The 25,894-nt window shown below is 42.4% G+C and overlaps 2 protein-coding genes and 1 long non-coding RNA gene across 6 annotated transcripts in view; 1 reads left to right on the top strand and 2 right to left on the bottom strand.

The window, feature by feature from the left end:
• HPRT1 (hypoxanthine phosphoribosyltransferase 1) overlaps positions 1–2,078 on the bottom strand; it is a 56,521-nt gene extending 54,443 nt beyond the window's left edge. Inside the window, exon 1 of the mRNA XM_064574588.1 lies at positions 2,031–2,078. The gene's annotated coding sequence lies outside the window, so the exon portion shown is untranslated. The remainder of the gene's footprint in view (positions 1–2,030) is intronic.
• Positions 23–19,454, top strand: LOC135361968 (uncharacterized). 2 transcript variants are annotated; one of them, XR_010406262.1, is made up of 4 exons: positions 23–671; positions 3,038–3,215; positions 3,550–3,697; positions 17,949–19,454. It is a non-coding gene; the product is annotated as an uncharacterized LOC135361968 (long non-coding RNA). The 2 variants fall into 2 exon arrangements; XR_010406263.1 differs by having other exon boundaries at positions 3,376–3,697.
• Positions 19,455–21,311: 1,857 nt separating this feature from the next.
• Positions 21,312–25,894, bottom strand: part of PHF6 (PHD finger protein 6) — a 47,552-nt gene continuing 42,969 nt past the window's right edge. For 2 of the 3 annotated variants that reach the window (XM_045882731.3, XM_045882749.3), the window contains exons 10-11: positions 24,828–24,957; positions 21,312–24,494 (exon numbers count right to left, since the gene is read on the bottom strand). In XM_045882731.3, coding sequence (XP_045738687.1) covers positions 24,828–24,957 — 130 coding nt within the window. In that variant the 3' untranslated portion in view covers positions 21,312–24,494. Of the gene's footprint in view, positions 24,958–25,894 lie in introns of all 3 variants that reach the window. The other variant, XM_045882765.3, reaches the window with a different exon arrangement.

The raw sequence follows: 25,894 nt of genomic DNA, 5'->3' as shown, positions 1-25,894 counted from the left end.
GCCCCGCCCCGCCCCCGGCTCCGCTCGGCTCCGCCCCCCCGACCGCCCGGGCGCCTCCACCGGCGCCGGCGGGTTTCCACGCTCGCGAGCGGGGAATTTTCCTCCGGAAGAAGCGGGGACTCCTCGGGCGCAGCCTGTGTCCCGCTTTCCCTGCGTCTCCCAGCCGGAGGGCTCCCGAATTCCCAAACCTGCCGCCGCCTCGCTTCTTCCTAGTGGCCCTAAACTGGGCGCCGGCTCTTCCGCTTGCAGTCACCACGTGCTTCTCTCGCCGGGCGTCCCCTTCCCAAGACCTTGGACCGCATTGCGGATTCCGTTTTCCCGACCGGTGGCCCAGTTCTACCAAAAAAAACTTTTAACTGGGTGTGCGAGTTCAGACCTAGAGCCCCAGAGTCAGCGGGTCAGGGTGCAGATCCGGCGGGGGACACCTAACTGCCGTGTGACCTTGTGCGAATCAGACTCACTGAGCCTCTGTTTTCGTCTCAGTAAAGTGAGGATATTAACAGGATCGTTGTGAGGATTAGACATGGTAGCTGTGTGTGCATACGTCTATGTACCTAGGACATTGCATAATCAGTAAATGGGAACTGTTGCTGTTACTGATCTTTATTTTTGCCTCCACAAATCCCTGTATGGAACTGGGCGAGGGATCTTCCCCTACTCACATACATCAGGTAAGCAAGTAACAGTCGTTCCATTCCAGACGTTCCTACAGCTCCAGCCCCCACCACAGTGCCCAGCACACAGTAGGTGTCCTCTGTTAGGGCCACTGAGGGATACGTGATGGTAAGCGATTTGTGACACTGGGCAAGTCATTGTGAGCCTTCATCAAAAAAATGAGAATAATTCTTGCTGTGAAGGGTTATTATGAGAATTGTAAAAATCATTTATGTAAAGCACCCAGCATACTACTTGCCTCCTAGTAGGTGCTCAAGAAATAGTAGCAGTTATCATTTTAGCGCGTATGAGTGTGTGAATACCAGTGTCCGAGTTTCTCTGCCTCCCCTGTCTATCATGGAGCGATAAGAGACTATAAGGGAAAAGGTCCATGTGGGCTTCCGATTGAGAAAGATCTGAGTTGAAATCCCGAGTTCACCACTAACTAGTGTTATACCTTGAGCAGGATGCTTGACCTCCGTGTGCCTCAGTTTCCTTATACGTCAAATGAAGATAATATCTCCATCACAGGGCATGGCGAGGATTAAACAAAATAATGCAAGAGTGCCTAGTATAGTCCTTGCTTCAAAAAATGTTAATACCAATGCTCTGTGTTCCATATTTTTGCCTTAAACAATTCTTCACTCTATTTATCCTTCTAGCATCTAAGACCTCTTATCCATTCTCCTATTGATGGACATTTGGGCAGTTTCCAGCTTTGGTTTATTGCAAATAGTGCTGCTATGAACACTATACATATTTTGTACATAAACGAATGTATTTCTCTTGGATATAGACTTTGAGGTGCATTATCAGCACATTTTTATTGCTTATCCTTTTAACGGACATTGTGTTCCACCAGGAGTTAATTCATAGCAGTTCCAGTTTATGCACTGGGCCCCTGGCACAAGTGGACTCAGCTACATTTGTTTCTTTTTTTTTTTTTTGTCTAAGTAAGCTCCACCCCCAGCGTGGAACCCCATGCAGGGCTTGAACTCAGGACCCTGAGATCAAGACCTGAGCCAAGATCAAGAGTCAGGCCAACGTGCCCCCCATTAAAATTGTCTTAAATCCAAAAAAGAAATCAAGAAAATAATTACTCATAGAAAATAAAATTTTCATATAGACTAAATAATTGTCATTTTTTTTGAGAGAGAGCATGTGTGCAGGTGCACGCCAGCAGGGGTGGGGGGGTAGAGGGATAGGGAGAGAGACTCTCAAGCAAGCTCCGCACCCAGCAAGAGCCCAACTCGGGGCTCGAACTCACAACCCTAAAATCATGAGCCGGAATCAAGATTTGGACGCTTAACCGATTGAGCCACCCAGGCACCCCAATTTTGTCATTTTTTAATTAAAAATTATCTATTCTGAGGTACCTGGGTCGCTCAGTCAATTAAGCGTCTGCCTTCAGCTCAGGTCATGATCCCGGGGTCCTGGGATGGAGCCTCGCATCGGGCTCCCTGCTCCGCGGGAAGCCTGCTTCTCCCTCTCCCGCTCCCCCTGCTTGTGTTCCCTCTCTCGCTGTCTCTCTCTCTCTCAAATAAATAAATAAAATCTTAATAAATAAATAAATAAAATACTCTGGGTGTCAAATATGCTAGGTATGCCACTGTTTTACTAGAATATTTTCATGCAGGAAGAGATAAGGAAAGCATGGGTGTAACCCAACATTCCCCTTCCTAACTCCTGCCTTTCCAGAAACAATTCTGTAGTCTCCTTGTTTGGACATAATGAGGAATTATTTATGTACCACAACCAATTTTGAGTATATTTCTGCTTCACGCTTCTTCATTTAGTAAGAACCTGCTTTTTATCATGGTGCTATGCGCCACCAAAAGTTGTATTTCTGTGAAAAAAAAATAATCACCACAAAACTACTTATCCTAAACGTTGAATTTTTTTTTTAAAGATTTTATTTATTTATTTGAGAGAATGAGAGACAGAGAGCATGAGAGGGAGGAGGGTCAGAGGGAGAAGCAGACTCCCTGCCTAGCAGAGAGCCTGATGCGGGACTCGATCCCGGGACTCCAGGATCATGACCTGAGCCGAAGGCAGTCGCTTAACCAACTGAGCCACCCAGGCGCCCCCTAAACGTTGAATTTTTTAAATTGAATTTAGAGTAGCTTTCCCAGTAATCTTGGATTATTTCCACCTTCATCAGAATAAATTTCTCTAAGCTTTGCTTTGACTCCACGAACTGGATGAAAACTGAACTAGTATTGGAATTAACTAATGTGATGGTTAATTTTATGTGTCACTTCGGCCGGGCTACAGTGCCCAGATAATTTGGACAAACATTCTGGATGTTTCTGTGAAGGTGTTTTTTGGATGAGATTAACATTTAAATCAGTGGACTTTGACTAAAGCAGATCACCCTCCCCAGTGTGGGTGGGCCTCATCCAATCATTTGAAGGCCTGAGTAGAGCAAAAGGCTGACCTCCCCGGAGCAAGAAGGAATTCGGCCCGCCGACCGCCTTTGGGTTGGAGCTGTCCCTCCGCCCTGAGTGTCCCGCCTGCTGGCCTCTCCCATCAGATTTTGGACTCGTCAAGCCTCCACAATCGTGAGCCAATTCCTTAAAATAAACCTCTCTCGCTCTCTTTAGTTTTCTCCCTCTCTCTCTTCTCCCCATCCCTCTCCCCCCTTTCTGTCTCTCTCATACACACATCCTGTTAGTTCTGTTTCCCTGGAGAACCCTAATACAACTGGTTTTCTCTTTGAAGCCTCTAATGATCTAGATGGCACCGTATAACCAGCATCATTTAACTGAAGTCTGCTAACAGAGCTACTTCTTTAAAGCTATCGCTACGCTCTTCCTCGTGTACGGGCCCCTCGGAATCAAAACGAGCAAATGGATCTTGAGGAAAAGCCATTTGATCTAAACAACTCATTCACAGGGCAGTATGTAAATGCCTTCTGTGCAGCCGCACCCCATTAAATCATCTTCTTTGGGCACCGTCTTCTCAAAATACCTACAGACCTTCGAGGGAGATGCTGATGCCGTCTCTGTGGATTTATGTCGTCGGGTTTTCGTGCACGTGGATGGTAAGTGTCGACAAGTGTTTTGTTCATGTTACACAGTCATGATCAATTTTCTTGAATAACAGATGTGGTATTTAATTTTTCACTAATTTTGCACTTCAGTGTTTGAACTCCCATGCCTAAAGGGTGGATTGCAAATTTTTTAAAAAGTCACGGGTCGTAGATTTGCACCATATAGTGAATGACACGACCATTGTACCGAGAGCATTCAGATTACTTACTGTGTTCTACGGCAGGATTGCCCCAGCCTCCGTTTTCTAAATACATTTTACGTACACCTAAGGAGGGAATTTACTGCATCCACTGGGCTACCCACTCGTGGCTGGGCAGCTTCCTGCTATGTCGTGGGCTTTGGCATGGGCACAGCTGGCCGGCGCATCCCACCGGGACACCCAGGTGTCCGGCAAGGGGCACAGTGGTGAGTCCTCCCTCTCGTCCCTGCCCGGGACAAGAATGAGTCCGTTGTCTGGAACTTCTAACGTCCGAGCGCATTTGCTTTGTTATCTGTGAACACCCAGCATGCTGTCCTTGAGAGGGTTACATTGTATTTGGAAAAGATTAGACAAAGGGGAAGGGTTATCACTGGTTGCCATTTAGGTTTAACTCTGTGTTAAAGGGAGAATTTGCTTCTCTCTCTCTGCACCACGCAAGCTAGCGGGCGAGACCAAGGCAGAAGCTGGAATTAAAAAGTGGTGGTCCCCCAGACCCATCCTGGCTTAGGTCGATCCGGTGGTTAATACTAACACCTGGTGGGAAAATGAAAACTCCGGGACAAATGCTAAATTGGACAAGTTGCTGGGATAACAGTCCTGGGCAAACTGGAACGTATAGTCCCCCGGCAGTGGTAGAGGGCCTGGGTGGGGGACGCCGTGAGGGCAGCCCTTCCCTGCTGTGTCCCGTTCTCTGGCCACAATTTTCTTCCTCTCCAGTTGTCCCTGGCCACCCTGCCTAGCAGAATTGTGCTGCAGACTCGTGGGCGACCTCCTATTCCACCACTCTGCTCCTGGCTTCCCTTACCTCCCCCTTCCGTTTGGATCCCACCACTCTCTCCCCAACTGCTGAAGGTCCTTTGTACCCTTCTTAATTCTGCTTTGCCAAGATGGCAAAGCCACAGTGTGGCTCAACCCCACAGCCCGTTTTATCTACCCCTGCTAGGCTGCAGAGTGCCGCCGGAGAAAGTCCCACAACCGTGGAGATTGGTTCCTCCATGGATTCATGGGCCCAGGTCTCTACTGGGCCCTAAACACCCCTCCACAATCCTTCACGAGGCCTTGGTCAGCACCCCCTCTTATTCCCCTCAGTAGTGTTCCGAACATCTGTTCCCATTCAACCTCATCATCCTTACTCCAGAAGGGTAGACACGGCGTAGATGTGGGTGGGAGGGACTGATGTGCTTCATCCTTTGTTTCCTTCACTCTCTTCCATCTGTCCAATGGCTACTTTTATTCTCCATAGCTTTTGTCCTTCCTTCTAGTCTTTCCCCTGAGGCCTATACAAACTCAAGTTTCTCTCATCCTAAAAATAAGTAAGTAAATGAATAATTGAGTGAATGAATGAATGAGCATGTTTAAAGCCCTCTCTTGATGTCATACCTCATGTTCTCAGAAAAATTTCCATGAGGTTCTTAGAAAAATCTGATTTTGTAAAAACATTTTAGGACAGGAATGTCTATAGCAAGTTAACTGCTGTTGTAAGTCACGCGTGCTGGCTTTAGTTGGAACAAAGAAATGAGCTTATAACAAGTAAGGCTGGGTGCTATTATAGGACCATGTATTCTTATTGAACTCTTCCAAAATTCTGTATCTGTTCATCTGAAAATTGTCAGCCACCAGTCACCCAGAATTTCCCTCATTAAATCTCTGTGCTAATGTTCCATGTCTATATCAGGGTCTTCTTAATGACCGTTAAACTTTTATTTGCAGGGCTTAATTTTCTACCAGCTGCCTACTGTCCGCGTCTTACATTTTTTATAGCCTTCTGATATTATTGCAAATAGTCTTCTATATAGACTGATTTCTAGAACTTTCAAAATCCCACATGGCTCATGGAAGTTGCTTTCTGCTTCCTTAGAATTTTTAAAAATAAACTGTTTAGTAAAAAAAATTCTTTTTCAGGGGGGCGCCTGGGTGACTCAGTCGGTTAAGCATCGGACTCTTGGTTTTGGCTCGGGTCATGATCTCAGGGTCGCAGGATCGAGCCCTGCGTCAGGCTCCGCGCACAGCACAGAGACTGCTGAGATTCTTTCCCCCTCTGCTCCTGCCCCTGCTCTCTCTCAACTAAACAAACACAGTCTTTTGGTTTTTTTTAAATCTTTTTCAGTCACAGCCCCAGTTTCTTGGGTTGTTCATACTTGCTTGCTCACTTGCTATTAGCCTCCTCACTCACTGTGGTCTGTCTTCACCCACAATTGTGCCAAAATAGCTTGGCTTGGACAACACCATTGACTGTTCTCTGGCCAGATCTAATGGACGCTATTTTTGGCCTATAACCGTCCTCCCTATTGCATTTGATATTATTTGTCACTCTGTTCTTTTGACTCTATTCCTTTGGCTTCTGGGACACCACCCTCCTGTCTGTCCCGCCTCCCGATTCTGGTTTTCTCTCTCCAACTTCTCAGGACGGATGGTTCCCGACTTACAATTTTTCAACTTTATGATGGTGCGAAAGCGGTACACATTCGGTAGAAAGTGTACTTGGAATTTTGGATTTTGATCTTTTCCCAGGCTAGCAGCGTAAGGTATGGTCCTCTCTCGATGCTGGGTGGTGGCAGGAAGCCGCAGTCGGCCACGCCATCCTGAGGGTAGACAACCCATACGCGGACATCCATCCTGGTTTTTCACTTTCAGTACGGTACTGGATACATTACATGAGACATTCAACACTTGATTACACAATAGGCTTTGCATTAGATGACTTTGCCCAACTGTAGGCTCATGTAAGTGTTCTGAGCATGTGTAAGGTAGGCTGAGCTATAATATTTGATAGGTTAGGTGTAGTAAATGCATTTTTGATTTACAATATTTTCAACTTACAACGGGTTTATCAGGGCATAACTCCACGGTAAGAGGAGCAAGATGTGTATACCCTTCCCCAGCGTTAACATTTAATATAAACACACCCAGTACAATGATCAAAATCAGGAAATTAACATTGATGTAATATTATTAACTAATCTAGAATCCTTATCTAAATTTCATCAGTTGTCCCATTAATGTTCTTTTTCTGGACCAGGATCTGATCTGGGAGCACATGTTGTTTCCTTAAATCTCCTTAACCTCCTTTATTCTGGAACAGTTCCTGTCTTTGTCTGTTATGACCTTCACCTTTTTTGAAGGGCACTGGCCAGTTATTCTGTAGAATTTCCCTCAGCTCGGGTTTGTCTGATGTTACCACATCATGGAATTTCAGGTGTTCCATTTTGGGCCAGAAACACAACAGTCATAATGGTGTGTTTTTATATTAGGAGGCGCAGGCTTGTCAATTTGTCCCATTACTGATGCTAATTTGGATTACTTAGTTAAGGCAATGTCTGCTGCATTTCTTCACTACACACTATTTTCCTCTTTGTAATTAATAAGGATCATGAGGCATGCTACTCTGAGACTCTGTAAATATTCTGTTCCTCATCAAACTTTCACTGACTAATTCTAGCCTCCCTTGGTGATTCTTGTTTTTTATTATTATGTTATGTTAATCACCATACATTATATCATTAGATTTTGATGTAGTGTAGAAATGATTCATTGTTTTTGTATAACACCCCGTGCTCCATTCGGTACGTGCCCTCCTTAATACCCATCGCCGGGCTAACCCCCTTCCCTCTAAAACCCTCAGTTTGTTTCTCAGAGTCCATAGTCTCTCATGGTTCGTCTCCCCCTCCAATTTCCCCCCCTTCCTTTTTCCCTTCCTAATCCCTTGGTGATTCTTGACTGCAGCAGTTCTTACTGGGATGATTGTCGAATGTCGCTTTTTCCATTATCATTCCTGCTTCACTTATTATTTGGAATGCTACTGTAATAAAGAGCGTTCCCTCCTCCCTATTCATTAGTTTTTAAATTATTTAAATCACCACAGACCCAGGCATTTTATCCAGTGGGGAATGATCTATCAGTAGCTTTAATTACTTTTGTGCCCAAATTGCCCCAAAGTTGGCTCTTGGGAGTCCCTTTGTGTTGGCTCCTGTGTCTTTGTGGTTATTTTCCCATCATTCTTTGAGCACTGCCTAATTTCTGGCACCACAAGGTACTCCAGGCTCATCTTGTACTTTTCCTGTCCTAGCCTTGGTATTGGCTGTTTTTCCAAAAAGCCCTGGCTCCTCTCATTGGAGAGTGGTATTAGAAGTAGGAGAATGCACAAACAATGAATCATGGAACACTACGTCAAAAACTAATGATGTAATGTGTGGTGATTAACATAACAATAAAAAGTAAAACAAAACAAAAACAGTTACTAAAGCAAACTAACTGTATTGGTCTTGAAGTAAGTGTTAAGATGATATCTTAAACATCCTGTGGTATTATTTTGGGGGCGCCTGGGGGGCTCAGTTGGTTAAGCGGCTGCCTTCGGCTCAGGTCATGATCCCAGGGTCCTGGGATCGAGTCCCGCATTGGGCTCCCTGCTCAGCGGAGAGCCTGCTTCTCCCTCTCTCTCTGCCTGCCATTCTGCCTACTTGTGCTCTCTCTCTCTCTCTGTCAAATAAATAAAATCTTTAAAAAAAAAAGAAGTAGGAGAAATTATTAGTATTAGTAGTATTAGAAACCAAGCTCTGGGCATTAGGTTATAACATTTAAATTATGATGGTGAACATCAACAGTGTCTTATAATAAGCTTAAGGGTAATTGTGTTTTACAAACTAAGGTTTAGGGGCACCTGGCTGGTTCAGTTGGCGGAGCATGCAACTCTTGATCTCGGGGTTGTGAGTTTGAGCCCCACGTAGAGACTCCTCACAAAAAAAGGGGGAAATTTTTTAAAAATTAAAACTAAGGTTTAAAGCTTAAATGATGCCACCTATCGTTATTTAGTATGTGTATGTATAAATTTATATATTTAAATATGTATAAATTGAGGTATATTGAATTCTTTTTTGGAAAGAGAACCTTATGCATACTAAAATTCAAGCTGACTTCCTTTCTACATAGAAAGGAGAGTTGTTGCCTTACGCAGCTCAAATGTATACTCTTAAAAAGGTCTGCTAACTTTCATGCTTCTGTGTTGCATTTGAGCGTTTCTGCTATAGACAGCTGTAGAAAAATCAGCAGATAAAACAGGATTTTATAAGGGTTCCTTGCTTCTACAGAAGCTAGAAGTCCCTAAGGTTAGGTTACCTCCTGTTGGGGTTTTCAGAAAGCGCTGTTACTCTGGTTATTAATATAGCTAACGTTGTGGCTACTTGGGGTGCTCAGCAGAGCCTGACATATTGACATCTCTTTTTCCCCAAGTTTTTATTTAAAGTCCAGTTAGTTAACATACAGAGTAATAGTAGTTTCAGGTATAGAATTCAATGATTCATCACTTACATACAATACGCGGTGCTCATCACAACAAGTGCCCTCCTTAATGCCCATCCCTCATCTAGCCCATCCCCCCCCCGCCGCCTGACATCTCTTTCTAATGTTGCTCTTTTCTAGGATCAGGCCCCAAATTCAGAATAATAAAACTGATGAGGTATTTCACACCCAAAAAGCATCCTTAGCACTCTCCTAGATGGCCGCTAGCACCCAAGGCTTGCTCACTCTCCTGACTCACAATGTGGCCTCACAAGCAAAAGTGGGGAGGGGTGTGTGTTGGGAATAATTAGGTATACTAGGTATGCTTCACGTATTCTTCGTGAGACCAACAGTAAACTGTCACGCTTTAGACTCACAATACAGAAAAAGTTGTCAAGTCAAAGAAAGAAGCTCAAGCTACTTTAGGTTACTTTTTATTTTTTTTTTTTTAAGATTTTATTTATTTATTTCAGAGAGAGAGAATGAGAGACAGAGAGCATGAGAGGGAGGAGGGTCAGAGGGCGAAGCAGGCTCCCCGCCGAGCAGGGAGCCCCATGCGGGACTCGATGCGGGACTCGATCCCAGGACTCCAGGATCATGACCTGAGCCGAAGGCAGTCGCTTAACCAACTGAGCCACCCAGGCGCCCTAGGTTACTTTTTATTACTATAGGAAATTGTGTCTCTTTTCAAGCATTGTGGTGATACATATTCATGTTCGTGTGTGTAAGGGCTAACGAAGTGGCTGTTTTTGTTTTTTGTTTTTAAGATTTTATTTATTTGTCAGAGAGAGAGAGCACAAGCAGGGGTGGGGCGGCAGAGGGAAAAGCGGGCTTCCCGCCGAGCAGGGAGCCCGACGCGGGGCTCGATCCCAGGACCCCGGGATCATGACTTGAGCCGAAGGCAGACGCTTAACCGACTGAGCCACCCAGGCGCCCCTAATGAAGTGACTGTTAACAAACTGACTTCTAATGAATTTTATTGCCCAGTTTAAAATAGTTCTGTTTTGTGATGGCAATTCTAGCATGCGCTGTACAGGATGTAACACCCTGAAGATTTACCCAAGGCCTCTCTGTTCACGAAGTGTCCTTGCCCCAGGGTTATTGTACTCTACTAGTTACAAGCAGGTCCGCTCCCTTGAGTGTTGTTCCCTAATACGGTAGTCCACTCGCCTCCATTCTGATACTTTTGGTTACTATAAGGAACAAACAGAACGATTTTGTCTTTCCACAGATGGTCTCCGCTCTCCCTTTGTGCTTGACCTGAAGGTCCCTGCTATACTTTAAATAGAGCTGTGCTATTCATTATTTAGTCTATTTATTATAGTAACCACATGTGGCCATTTAATGGAAGTTTAAATGAATTACAATTAAATAAACAATTTGGCTCCTCAGTCTTCCTAGCCACACTTCAAATGCTCAGTAACCACTTGAGGCTGGTGGCTACGGTATTCGACTGCACGGACCGAGAACATTTCCATCACTGTAGACAGAGTGGGGCTTCCAGAAGGAATGACAAAGAACAGTCTCAGAGCCTCGGCACAAAACTGACATACTGTTCCAGTATACCAAAGACTCAGGATTTCCAGGATTCTCTTCGCCCAGTGTCGGATGACTTCATGAAAGTAGACTGCTGGGGCACCTGGGTGGCTCAATCGGTTAAGCGTTCGCCTTCAGCTCGGGTCATGATCTCAGGGTCCTGGGATCGAGCCCTGCATCTGGCTCTCTGCTCAGTGGTGAGTCTGCTTCTCCCTCTGTGATCTTTCATTCTTGCTCTCTCTCAAATAAATAAATATTTTTTTTAAGTTTATTTTAAAAAAAGTAGACTGCTAGTCTAAGTAGAAAACGAAGTAGGACTGAGTAAAACTGTTGAGAAACGTAGTTGTGGTTGTCTTAGAATCTGATCAGAATTGTTCTGAATGTTCTCTGTGGCAGGCATAGACAGAGCCCCCTTTCTCCTTTGTCTCTTCCAGCCCTCAGTTTAGCAGGCCGTATCAGTGCCATCAGGGTGAACACATTTGCTCAAAGTTCATTACCAGTGGACTCCCAACCTAAACTTCTAAACCAACAGCGTAACTCCTTCCTTGACTGTTGTGCTATTTCAATTATCTGATTTGTGGAGGGGTGCTTTTAAAGAAAACCTTGTAGGGGCGCCTGGGTGGCTCAGTCGGTTAAGCGTCTGTGTTCAGCCCAGGTCAAGATCCTGGAGTCCCGGGATCGAGCCCGAGTTGAACTCCCTGCTCAGTGAGGAGCCTACTTCTCCCTCTGCCTCTGCCCCCCCCCATTAGTGAGCTAATATATAAATAAAATCTTGAAAAAAAGAGAAAACCTTGCAAGGGAGGAATCAAAGCAGGACAGGGACAGGGAAGGAGTTGAGCAAGAAGGATATGGCCTCAGGTAAAGTCTAGTCCTGGCCTGACTGACAGGGGAAAAACCCCCTGCACTGTCCTGTCTTGAGACAGGGGACAAGGGACTTTGTATCCTAGAATTGTTGGCTACCTGGGGAGAGGGGGAGTATAGCCTCCCAGGCTCCCATGTGGCAAGGGCAAGTAACCAGAGAAGGTCGTGGGTGGAAACTACATACCAAACAAATGTAGGATGAGGGCACTGGCTGGTCAAGGGAGCTGGACAGGGCAACATCAGCAGCCACCACACCCATACCCATAGCTACATGAGATAGCTGCCAGTGAAAATGAGGTATCATGGGATTTTGTTTAGAAACATCCTCCTAATAGAGGAATCCAGTTTAAAGGAATATTATTATATTATCATGAACATAAAGGACTTTAATAATGACCTTTTGTGCTACATAATTAAGACTATGTCTAATTTCCACCATTTGTTAGAAATTTAAAAAGCAATTGATTGGGCAACAAATTAATTGAATTTTCATTCATTTTCGCTGATAGCTATTTAGTAATAATTTGTTTAACTGAATCCAGGTCACACTCTGGAATTCACATGAATATGTAGAAATGTTTCTACTCAACTTCATGTGTGGACTTTTAAAGATGACCATCTGATGTGTCTGTAAAAATTATTTAGCAACTGTATTTTATCTCTAGTTTGTATTTCTTAAAATTCGTAAGTGTCTTTGGGGAGTTTAAATTAGTATAAAACTAGATTAATAAGCATTTAATTTTATACAGCCTACTAGAATTGCCTGGAACATATGCCTGTAACATATCATATAGAGATGGTAATTATAAAGTGAGTGCTGACCTCAAGATGATTTCAAAAACCTCAAGAACTTGTGTTTACATCTCCCTTCCCCCTGAGAAAACTGTGGAAATTTAGATAAGAATAGCAAACACTGAAGTTGCACTTACCATTGGAGAAATTTAAACACTGGATGTTTGAAGACAATCAGGGATTACTATTAAAAACTGAGGAGTTCAGGGCGCCTGGGTGGCTCAGTTGGTTAAGCGACTGCCTTCGGCTCAGGTCATGATCCTGGAGTCCCTGGATCGAGTCCCACATCGGGCTCCCTGCTCGGCAGGGAGTCTGCTTCTCCCTCTGACCCTCCCCCCTCTCATGTGCTCTCTCTCTCATTCTCTCTCTCTCAAATAAATAAATAAAATCTTAAAAAAAAAAAAAAAAACTGAGGAGTTCAGGGGCGCCTGGGTGGCTCAGTCAGTTAAGCGTCTGACTCTTGGTTTCAGCTCAGGTCATGATCTCAGGGTCATGAGATTGAGCCCCGTGTCAGGCTCTACTCTCAGCAGGGAATCTGCTTGGAATTCTCTCCGTCTCCCTCTGCCCCTCCCCCTGCTCTTGCACCCCCCCCCCATAAATCTTTTTTAAAAAAGAAATTTATCTTAAGGCTATAATCAGACAGGGGTAGAAAGCTCCATGTATAAGAATGTTCATCTCAGCATTATTTATTTTCAAACATTTGTTACCCATGTTTCCTATAAGAAAAAAAGGAAATGTTACTTCAACAAAATGAAAAGGAACCTAAGATAGATGAGGACACTGAAATACAAACAAAACAGTGGCAGCTGAAGGGTGAAAACAGCTCAAAAGGTCAATTTCCTATATTTTGGGTGTACTCCAGTAGAAAAGGTTAGGAATCACCCCAAGTACTGGGGAGGGAGAGAGTTCCCTCTGGGCCACTTGATCCAAATATAGTTCACGCTCTTTCCCCCAGATGTGGTTCCTTAGTGGCCTTCCTCTCTAGGCTACTTGATCCAAATATAGTTCATGCTCCTTCCTCCAGAGTGTGGTTCCTTTTCCCTCCCCATACCTTCAGAAGGATGACTTCCCAAGTCAACCTTCAGAAGGATGACTCCCCAAAGCTTACTCCTGGGCCTTCTGCAGGCTCCCTTAATAATGGCTCTTATTTCTGCTGGTGTGCCAAACTTTAAATTTTTTTTCCAAAATTATAGAAAAGTTGCAGCAGTACAAAGAGCTCTTGCATATCATCCACCAAGATTCATCAACATGTGATATCTTGTTCCATTTGCTTTATCTCTTTACACGCGCGTGCGCACACACACACACACACACACACTCTCTCTCTTCTTTTTCTGAACCAGTAAAAGGCAGACATGACACCTTTACTCCTAAACACATCAGCATACATTTTCTGAGAATAAGAATATTCTCCTGTAGCCACAATTATCAAAATCAGGACATTAACGCTGACATAATAATATCTAATCTTCAATCCATATTTACATTTAGTCAGTAGTCCCCCAAATGTCCTACACACCAAGAATTCTTTTTTTGCTGAGCCAGTCCCCAATTCAGGATCACAGATTACTTTTAGTCATCACGTCTCTTTATCACCTTTAATGTGGAACTGTTCTTCAGTCTTTTCTTTGATCTTCAAGACATTCAAGACAAGTACAGGCCAGCTGTTCAGTAGAATATTCTTTAATCTGGGGTTCTCTGCTGTTTCTTCACCATTAGATCAGCACTGTTTACAATAGCAAGGTAATAACAATGACAAAACCTGGAAACTTAATGATCTAATGATAGGGACACGGCTGAACTAAGACAGATCCACAAAATGGACTATTATGCAACCAATAAGAATGATAGAGTTTATTTACTGAACTGTGAAGATACTTCCGATTTTTAGGTGCAAAAAGCAGAATACAACTTAGGTATAAAATGCGCCCGTTTTATATAATTACATATATGCACAGATACGTTTGAAGATTTTACAAAAAATATAATGGTGACCTTATGGTTCATAAGATTAGGGGAGATAGGAAGTTTTTTTTACTTCTCTGTATTTTCTGACTTTGGTTCAAGGAGCATCAATTCAAGTGTGAGTAGTGAAAAAAATACAAAAAACTTTTCAAAGTGACAGGATAGCTTTACTTTTTTTTTTTTTTTTAAGATTTTATTTATTTATTTGACAGAGACAGAGACAGCGAGAGCAGGAACACAAGCAGCGGGAGTAGGAGAGGGAGAGCAGGCTTCCCGCAGAGGAGGGAGCCCGATGTGGGACTCGATCCCAGGACCCTGGGATCATGACCTGAGCCGAAGGCAGACGCTTAACGACTGAGCCACCCAGGCGCCCCAGGATAGCTTTACTTTTACATCTAAAGGATCACATGTGGCAAGGGGACTAGCCGATGGAAGGATTTCCAATCTCGGTCCTGTCATCTAATGTGTTACTCTTGTTCTTGGGTTATCTGCAAAATAACCATGTGACAGCGCTGTGACAGTCAGGGACATTACCCCAAGAAGTCAAGGAAATAAGAACTGAAGAGGACCCACGGGCTTTAGCAACGGCCACTGGTGGACTTTGCTGGAACAGTTTCTGTGTAGTTGAGAAGGTGGAGAGGTGTGAACAGAAGTGAGCGCAATGAAGCTGAGAAATGACTAATAAAAATATGGAAGCAGAGGTGTCAAGTGGGGGCTCAACTTTCAAGAAAATTATATGAGAAGAGAAGAGAAACAGGGTAAAACTAGAAGGGAACATAGGAACAAGGGCAAGCGTGTCAGGGGATGGGAGAGTCTTTTTTTTTAAATTTATTTGACAGTGAGAGAGGAAACCCAAGCAGGGGGAGTGGGAGAGGGAGAAGGGGGACAGGAGAGTCTTGAGTCTGGTCTCTCCTTTAATCCTCACAAGTCCATGCATGGAGTACTATTTTTATGGGCATTTTAAAGATGAGATCATGGAGGTGGAGATTCAGTCACTTAGTCAAGGTTACATAGGATCCAAGCCAGGGCCACCAAACCTAGAGTCCGTATGCTTATGTTTGTAATAGTTTCTAAGTATAAAAGGAAAGACAAGTAAAAAGGATTGAAGACCGATGTGGAGAACCTGAGACTAAACACCAGTATTTGTGGTGGCGATCTCCTCTAGCAGGTCGCCTTCCCCAGATGGAACAGTAGAAGGAACTCTAGGCACAGGGGAAAGTAAAAGGGTGGATGAGAATTGAGAAGAGGCAAGTGGAGGCCAGTGATGTCTAGAGATAGAGGAGGTGATTAACCATCTCCTGCGGACTGAGTAGTACAGGAAGCGAGGCCAAGAACTGCTCCCTAAAGAAAACGAAGGAATGAAGAATCTGAGGAACAAGGGTGCGGAGTGGAAGCAGAAGTTAGGATTCTGGGCAAAAGGTGAAAGGGAAAAACCAACACCAAGTAAAATCCAAACTAGTTTCTCAGCAGTGAGAATAGAGACAGATGGATTCTGAGGAACTTAGCAAGCGGATGTAGAGATGGAAGCAGACCAAGTGTAGCCCTATCGACTGATGGTGTCATTAACAGAGATAAAATTCAGGTCAGGACAATTTAGTTTGGGACTCATGCTTGAGTAGCCCGCAGACTGGGTAGAAATGCCCAGGAGAATAGTTGAGACTATTCAGTGGGTGGAGCCGACTGTGCATAAGGATGAGCGACTCCTCAGCAGAACACAGAGCTGACAGCTGGAGCAGCGGATGATGGTATAAGTGAGAACAATACAAGACGGCAAAGACCAGAGCACTGGAACACTGACATCAGGGCTGGGGAGAAGGGTCGGGAAGGGAGTAGTCTTGGAGGGGTGGTACAGATCATGGCAGTTAAGGTAAGAGAGTTTCCAGGAGGGCATCAAAGGAAGAAAAAAATAAAGATGCGAAATGGTCCAAGTTTTGTGCCGATCTTTCTAGGAAGTGGCCTAGAGTTGGCTGCATTTCATGGAATGAAGTGACCCCAGTTATGAAATGCCGTAAAGGCTGCCGAAAACTTCTCTCTCCTGCCCTGCCTCTTCCGGAGCGAGAAAGCACATCTGTCAAGCCTTTCCCTTAAGCAACATATGTTTTCTTTAACCCCTCTCCCCGTGTCCCCGCCCCCAGCCCCCACATACTGGATAGCTGCCCTAAGTGGTTTGGGCACATGGGATAGGTTGAAATGCTTAAGAACGACTTTTCTAAGGGAGGTCCGGAAAGACTGTTGTATTTGAGGATAATGCCAAAATTCCAGCTCTCTGATCTGCGAACTTTCAGAGACTGCTTATCTTTTGTGCTTGCTCTCTAACCGAGAACATGTGAAACCAGGGTCCCAAGAATGATTGCTTCCTGGTAATACTAAATCAATACTAAATATAGAACATAAGCCTAGTTGGGCTTAAGGATCAGGGACATTTGAAAATAAGCCTTTGTGTTAAATTGTCTGGCTAACCTCTGAAATGAAAGCAACGGCAGTCTCCACTGACCACTGAAGTTCAGAGTTACAAAAAGAATGAATGGAGTCAGGGTGTTTTCTTACCCCTCTTTACAGACTTCATTATTTCGTAAACATATGAGAAATGAGTGGAGGGAAACATGATCAAAGGTTGGGTTATTGGTAAAACAGTAAAGAATTATTTTTGTAAGGTTATACATCTGACTTAAATCTTTTTAAATAAAATGGCTGTTTGGCTAATGTCATAAGTACCTAATTAGCACAAATTGATTTTGAGAATTAGAAAAAACTTCTTTTCGGGTGGCATCGATCATCCTTGACTACATTCAATTTATTCTTTACTTAGAAACTGGCAGGTTGACTGACCAGCATAACTGAATACTTGTGTTCTTTTTACCAACAGTTTATTTTTAGACAGGCAGGTAACTGTTGCTTGAAATTCTTAAATGAAAACAATCATTTTTTAGCAAATGAGCTAAAAGTATGATATATACATCAAGTCAATTTGTCTGGTTTGTCTTAGATTTTAGTCATACAAGGACAAAACAACTAGTTGAAAAGGGAAAAGTGCCAGTGGCTTCCTCTTGTTTTTACACAGCTGACTAGTTGTTAGACATATTCATGATTTGGGGAGTAAGAACCATCACGACAGATAAAGGTCATAGGAATTCTTCAGCAAAACAGTACACGACCCCTTCAAGGGCACCGAACAGAGCCACATATGACCCTGGCCACACAGAGAAGCAGATCCATCTGGCAACAATGAACAGCTTTGAACAATCTGTTACTTTTCAGAAAGCAGGAGGAAGGGAAATGATTCACCAATTACTACTGTTACTAATACATATGAAACAAAACCTTGACTTGTTTCACAAATGAGATATGGTGTCCAGTTTCCCCAAAATAAGCCATATTCTACTTTGAGATATGGTCTACATGGGCTTTACGACAAAATGAAAACCCCAGAGTTTTCCATAGAGCATGTATCATGTTTTTTAAAAGAAGGTACCATAACTCTTTCCATTAAAAGGCACTCCTTTGGAGAGGAAAAGCAGGGAAGCTTAATCCCTTTGGGTGAACTTTTCAATTGGTGCACAGTTTTTGGATGGCAATTTTTATTATAACCTTAAATATATATACCTTTTACTTAGCAGTTCCACGTCTGGAAATTTAGCTTAAGAAACGGCCTGCATAAGAACATGAAGACATACGTGAGACCAGACAGAACAATTCCAGTTCTTCCACACACTGCCATGGATCGGAGCTGCTAAACAGAATGCGAGAAATCTGGTTGTTCTGACACTTTGTAGTGTTGTTCAGGTGAAAACGACAGGTGCAGAACTGCATGCCTAGCATGATCCTATTTATGCTAAAAACTATAGAAGTTATATATGTACACATGCACTTTAGAAGGACGCATGTCAGATACTGGGGAGCAGGCTTGGGGAGAACGGGGGGAGTTTCGCATTTTGCCCTACAGATCTTTGTATGTTTTAATTGTGTACGATGACCACAGAGTACTTTTTTAAAATCGAGGTTTTAGTTACATAAAACTCACCCTTTCAAAGTGTATAGTTCATGGTTTTTAGTATATTCACAAAGTTGTGCAACCATCATTACTACCTAATTCCAGCCATTTGCATCACCCCAAAAAGAAATCCTGTACCTGCTAAGAGTCGCTCCCTGGGGCCCCCCCCCTCTCTGCAGCCCCTGGCACCCACTAATCTGCATTCTGGCTCTATGGATTTGCTGCTTCTGGACATTTCACATAAAGGGCATCATGCAGGGGCGCCCGGGTGGCTCAGTCGGTTAAGCGTCTGCCTTCAGAAGCTCAGGTCCTGGTCCTGGGGTCCTGGGATCGAGCCCCACTTCTCGGGCACCCTGCTCGGTGGGGAGTCTGCTTCTCCTTCTCCCTCTGCCCTTACCCCCATCTCGTGCACTCGCTTCTCATGTTCTCTCTCTCATAAATAAATCAATTAAATCTTTAAAAAAAAAAAAGGGCACCATACAAGATGTGATCCTTGGTGCCTGGCTTCTTAGCATTAAGTTTCCAAGCAGGGATCGGTACTCCAGTTCTTTACACGGCCATGTATAACTTCAATAAATAAAGATCAATCTGGGGCGCCTGGGTGGCTTAGTCGTTAAGCGTCTGCCTTCGGCTCAGGTCATGATCCCAGGGTCCTGGGGCTTCAGGTCATGATCCCAGAGTCCTGGGATCGAGCCCCACATCGGGCTCCCTGCTCAGCGGGGAGCCTGCTTCTCCCTCTCCCCCTCCCCCTGCTTGTGTTCCCTCTCTTGCTGTGTCTCTCTCTGTCAAATAAATAAATAAAATCTTTAAGACAAATAAATCTGTAAATAGCTCTGATTTAAAAAAAAACACTCAGAAAAAGAAAAACCTCACCCTTTTGTACAAATCACTTTGTAGAAACTCAGCAGCTCTAAATCCAATGTCCATATTAAAGCACAGTTTATTTCTATCTTCCTGCTCCTAACACTTTAATATACTCTCTCTCAGGTCCCATTTCAAAGGTCTGCCCCTTCAAACAGTATTTTTGTTTCCACGTACGTCTGTTTTTGAGATCATTATCATTCACCTAGCAGACCTAGTTAGTTCTTTGCCCAGCTTCATCTTCCCTATCTCCCTGGCACTGCCCCACCCCCACCCCCACCGTAAAAACATATTTATAGCCACAGAGAGGTAGAGACAAAGGCATAATGTGGATATATTTTTTTTAAAAGATTTTATTTATTTATTTGACAGAGAGAGAGACAGCGAGAGCAGGAACACAAGCCGGGGGAGTGGGAGAGGGAGAAGCAGGCTTCTCGCGAAGCAGGGAGCCCGATGTGGGGCTCGATCCCAGGACCCTGGGATCATGACCTGAGCCGAAGGCAGACGCTTAACGACTGAGCCACCCAGGCGCCCCATAATGTGGATATTTATGGACCTCCTATCTTTTGACAAAGATCCAGGTCTAAATGATTTCAGTACACTGACCATGTGCAGAACATGTCTGCTACAGTGTAACACTTTAAATGCTATCATTAACTTTCGTAAGTAACTTTAGCGTTTTCACCCTCTGAATAGAAATCGAGAATACATTTTTGCTTTACGTCCTTAATGTCCAGATACCTCATTATCTAAACAAGGCAAAATTGTGTGACATTGGTTGATCTATAAAGCAGCACTGTCTCTACAGCTGAGGACTCCGGTATATAAATAAGGAGGGTTTTCCCTTAAAAAGATGGACTGGCCCTTTGCTGGCCAAAGAATTTTCCTAGGAAATTCTACCAGCTTTATACTTTAGAATGACCTCCGCAACTGCTGATGACTGCAGCTGGGGGAGAAAAAAACAACAAACCCCCCGAGGTCCCCAGCTGTCAGTAGTTTCAATTAGCTCCAGAAAACCACAGAACCCCCTTCTCCGGATTTTTATGGTGGTTATAAAAATGAAACTAAGTAATAGGGGCGCCTGGCTGGCTCAGTGGGTAGAGTGTGTGACTCCTGATCTTAGGGTTGTGAGTTCGAGCCCCACCTTGGGTGTAGGGATTACTTAAAAATATTTTTTTTTGGGCGCCTGGGTGGCTCAGTTGGTTAAGCGACTGCCTTCGGCTCAGGTCATGATCCTGGAGTCCCGGGATCGAGTCCCGCATCGGGCTCCCTGCTGAGCGGGGGGTCTGCTTCTCCCTCTGCCCTCTTCCCTCTCGTGCTGTCTCTCATTCTCTCTCTCTCAGATAAATATATAAAATCTTTAAAATATATATATATTTTTTTAGATAAAATCTTTTTTAGAAGTCTTTAAAAAACCAAAATGAAACTAAATAATGGACTTTAAACACACACACTCACACACGCATGCATGCATGCCAAGCACTACTGGGTGACATTTGCCGTCAGGCACACCATCCCATAGTTCCAGCATTAATCAGAACCTGTTACGTAGTTTTTTTCCTCTCGAGTAGGAATGCAGGTGAGGACCTGTCTGTATGGAATGAGCTCATTCCACTAATTAAAAACTGATTTCTGCCCTGGATACGACTACCTCAATATATGCGCACTGTACTAGAAGTCAGCTGTCCATGATGAAGGGAGGACATTTAAATCTATAAGGTGGAATCCCTTCACAAGAATATTAATCCCCATCCTTATTACCAGCCAGATAAACCACACTAGGAGTTTTGGTTCATTTTCAAAATCACCTTCTAACTAGGTTCCAGAGGACCCAATTTCAACCAAAGGTACCCGAATCAGGTAATCATAAAAGAACCAAGGTGTAACGCAGTTCTGCTGTGGACTTGAAAGACTGCTGTTTCTCTCCATGATGAAGCCTTCATGTGGTGAAACCTTGAACTGGACTCAAATTCACTTTTTGTTCTCTCTCATACTTGTTTAATGACAAGTCACTAAACAGACTAGGCATTTCATCTTGAAATGAAGACTAAAGGGACCACGATCCTATTGCCGCTACAAATGAGCTTCATTATGCCCTTTCACAAAAAAGACATACATACAAACATGAAAGTCATAACTCATTTATTGAATGAATAGTATATGCAAGAATACCAATAAAAGGAAACTAATACTACAAACTACAGTTTTGAAAATAAAGCCAATATAACAGGAACAAAATATACATAACATGAGAGGAATGTTTGATTTTGACCCATAATGCATTCCTTATCTTTACAATTAATCTAAATGCCTGTTAGAACAAAACTGTATACCTTGGTCTAACCTTTAGTGCTTTTCAAAAAAGCAACAACATTCAGAACACTTTTCTTTTTCTTTGAGATATTTAAGATTCACACATTTGTTCAAGTACATAGATTCTGATTCAACAGTAGATCTACATAGCTTGTTATTCTCTTAATATCTTGAGTAGCATGTACTCCTGAGCAAGTACTATCTGAAATTCTAAAATTGCTGATCTTTGAAATAAAATGTCTTTCAACTGTGGGTTTTTAATAAATTGAGATGAAAGTAAAATTCACACCCCCACCCCCCTCCCCCCAGGAACAAAGAGCTCTTATTAAAGTATAGAAACTCAAGTCTATCTTTCTACTCTAAAGAACATTTCTTACTAACAGTTCTGGTAAGGCAATAAATGCTCCAGAATAATCTTCAATATACGCTTGCAAAGATTACACTGTTGAGTATCAATAACGAAAACAAAACAAAACAAAAGGGGAAAAAAGGAAAGAAAGAAAAGACACTTCAAAATTTCAAGCTAAAATATGCGTAAAAGACAGTCATGGCAGTATTTTTCGAAATGATGTACATGTTATATACTTATCAAATAATGTCATGCTTATTAAAACTACGGTTAAGGACTTAAGAGATGAACAGTGAATACACTGCTGAGGTCCATTTTTCTAAATATTCATACCACAATGTAATTACTACCCAGAAGATGATGATGCTACTTGGGAACATAAGTACTGTACAATTTTTACATTGTAAGGCACTTTTTACTCAGCATGTGACGAAAACATGGATGGAGAATCAAAGTATTGGAGGTTTACAACCGAAGGTGATTTTTCATGTGACTTCAATTTACATTTCAACTTTTGATGAAAGACTGTTTAGCCAATCACACCACAGTGAGAAAAACAGGTAGCCAGCCACTTATTCTAGCCAACCAAAAGGTAAAGTGCTATTCTGGTTGCTAGTGGCAGAGAAAGGGGTGAAGACACCCATACAAAGTTACACACTTGATTACAGAACAAATCCATCGACTGACAGCTATAGTATTTGAAGTCTAAGATATGATCATTGGCTGGCCACTATTACCCCGGCACCTTCCATTTTTCCTAAAAACATCATTACAGTAGTTGTCCGAAAATGAAGGTGCTCTATTGTTCCATGGGTAAGTCTATGGCACACAATAGAAAAATGATCAAGACACAGTGATTCAAAGATTTTAAAATAACAGGTTTCAAGCTGTTGTAAGGAAATAAAGTACAGATCCTTTGGGAAAAGTCACATAGCTTGGTAAACAAACATCTAGATCTGTCGTTGCACTTCAAGTCATGGTGAATTTTGAAAATTCATCACATACACGCGCGCACACACACACAAAAACCCAATGGCATATTTAGAGCAAAAAGAAAAACATATAGGGCAACCCCACTAAAGCTAGTTTCCTTCTAAAAATAATAAAAGATGGTTAAAATAAAGCAATCATTGAGTCCCTTGATTTAAGTGAATGTGTGAATACACACTTGACAAATGTGACCTTAAGGGACTGGCAGTTAAAAAAAAAATCAGTCATTAAGCACAGTGTAATTTTCCACCTGTTACATTTTAAAAATGCTTCTCCATAAGCTGCAGAATATCTTGATGTACAGTCAGGTTAACATGTTATTTCTTATTTGCTAATTTGCTTTTATGTGGTAGGTTAACGAAGAATTCGGAAATCAGGATCCCTACCCTTGGTACTGAGGTGCTATGGTAATATTAGGCAGACCACAACTAAAGTTTTTTGGTTTTGCCATAAAGAAATATATAAATGTGCTTCAGCAGGTAAGTGGAAGAAAATATCCCTAGCTAGAAATGCCAGTGTGAAAATCCTTTCTAAACAGCTGGGTTCTTAGGCTTCGAAAAACAACTCTGATGATCAAGAAAACACCACCAAGCCCTACCAGAAAAAAACGTAGGGCACGAAAGCCTAGTCAATAGATAAGCAAAGCAATGCATGAAAACATTAAAAATATTAAATAATTTTTTTTTTTAAAAATAGTGGTCACAAAATGAAAAATAAATACTGTTTTATGCAGACTGGTTTTTTTTTGTTTTTTTGTTGTTTTTTTTATTCCAACAGCGCATGAGACCTCCTTATGTACTTTGGGCCAGTATATGAAGTACTCCACACAACACGGCACTTGAGAGGAACCAGTTTCAGACATGGTGGCTGAAGTCCTTAGTGAGTGGTAACCCTTTAAATCTTAAAGAGGTTTAATTTGCTGTTGCCAAATCTTAGTTTAAACTTGAAAGGATCCAATCATTTTGCTAGAAGCTCTTTGTAGGACATGATAAGAGAAGAGGTTTACTGTCAAGAGAATTTTGGCATAAGCACTGGAGCTCACAACTTAAAATCACCAGTCGCCCAAGTGCATGCTGGTCAGTGAGAACAACTTTAACAGGAACGAAATGAAAAGCTTTAGCACACTTCTTGGAAGAGATTTTTAGCATGTGCTGTCAAAGCCAAGAGAAAAAGAAGGTTCTCTTCATTTCTAGCCTCCGTTACTTGAGTGTGAAAAAAAAAGACCACAAATTCCCATGTGTTGCCACCAGAGATGTGGTTGCACTGTAAAGTGAAATTTGCTTATGCTTTCCCTTGAGTATGAATCCACTAAACAAACTTAGACACTCTAAACAGTAGAACTTTGTTCATTCCAGAAATATAGCTTACTTCATTTCAATGTCTGCTTTAACTGTTGACACTATACACAGGGTTAATAGTGTTTCGATTGCTTCCCAGAAACTGCAAACTACAGCTACGTAATATCAACATGTCAAATTCTGCCATCTAGTGAAGGCTCATAAAACAAACAAGACGTTTTTAGGCAGTTCAATGAAGGATCTAAGAGTTGGGCAGTAAAAAGTTACAAACCCTTTTTGATTTTAGAAAACAGTGAAAAAAGAATAGTAGTTATGGATGTCTTATTCATTCCCAGTTTTCTAACTCTGTCCCATGAACCTGTTTAAAAGATGATAAAAAATTGTAAAATATGATGCTTGAGGGGAACACAATAAATATAATGTTACTGAGGAGCGAGAACATCTTACTGGTTCGACATTACAACTACACTTATTGATAAAGTGGATAGCTTGTTTTTACTGTTACAAAATCAGCTAGTTAAAAAAGAAAAAAAACTATGCAAGCCTACACAATCCTTTAGCATTCTAGTAACATGCTTAACTAAACATAATAGCATTAAAAAATCATACTGCATATACCATTACTCCAACATGTATTTATCAGCGAGTACTGTATCCTGACAACAGATCCGACATAAGTTAACGTTCATACCTAGTTTCCATTAAGTTGCTGCTGAGTTAGTTGTTGCTGGTCAATTTCTACTTTTCCCCGGCTTTTACTCTCTCGTTCCTCATCTTCTTCATCTCTCTCATCATTTCCACTATGATTTTTACAATATAGTCTACAATGACGAAAGATAAAAATCTCAAAATGTTTTGTCGCTCTTGATGGGAATATATTTATGCCATTAGTAGATGAGGTTGGTGCCCATTTAAAATAAGGGTTTCCTCATCCATGCTTTTTAAAAACGCTACAATTAGTTACAGGTCCATTTCTATCTAAACGATAGGAAAGCACTCTATTAATGAGATCGTAAAAAGTTCATCTGACATAAAATTAGGATAAAAGTTGTTAACGTATGCCCAAAGATGAGGCAAGTCCTCATTTTGCCCACTGAGATTAAAAATAAAGCTTCCAGCCAACTTGAAAATATAAACTTGCAGGCATCTAGACAAAATAGTCAAATTCTAGGTTTCAGATACAGAATTCAAAAGCACATTTTAGGAAGTAATGTAAACGCTATAGATACTGCTGCTTTCTGCTCACATTTCATGAAACATCTTTATTCAAACTCCTCAAAATACCTTTTCATCATTAGTGTCCTGGCCCTTCATGAGCCCCCTAACAGTTTTCCAGGCCCTGCATTTGGCTTGTTCTCTCTTGATCTAGGCTGGCTCCTCCCAACTTCTTTTCTTCCCATGACACTGACTTCTTGGGAAAAGTTAGACCAGCTACCTTTTCAACTATACCATTCTGGAATTTGTCTAACTGTGGTACTGTTTTATTTGGTTCTCTCTTACCCCGGATTTCCTATAAACTGGAAATAAGGTCTAAGGGCTTGGTTAGCTCTAGGTTCAACTTTTCCTTGTTAGTCCAGGATATTTGATAGGGGACCCTGCATACTTCAGGAGGCATGTTAATTTCAGAATGCCCTACTATTACTATTAGTGATGCCGTTGGATCATTTGGTTAAAGTGGTGGTGATAGCCAGATTTCTCCATTGTACAGGTAGGTTTTCCTCCTTTAAAATCAGCAAATAACCTCTGCAGTGAAACTTT

The sequence above is a fragment of the Mirounga angustirostris genome, unplaced genomic scaffold, assembly GCF_029215605.1.
Source record: "Mirounga angustirostris isolate CCGP_5_RB_7025 unplaced genomic scaffold, mMirAng1.0.hap1 SCAF_11, whole genome shotgun sequence".
Taxonomy (NCBI): Eukaryota; Metazoa; Chordata; class Mammalia; order Carnivora; family Phocidae; genus Mirounga; species Mirounga angustirostris.
The sequence above is the reverse complement of the archived record's forward strand: the minus strand, read 5'-3'. Positions and strand labels throughout refer to the sequence as shown.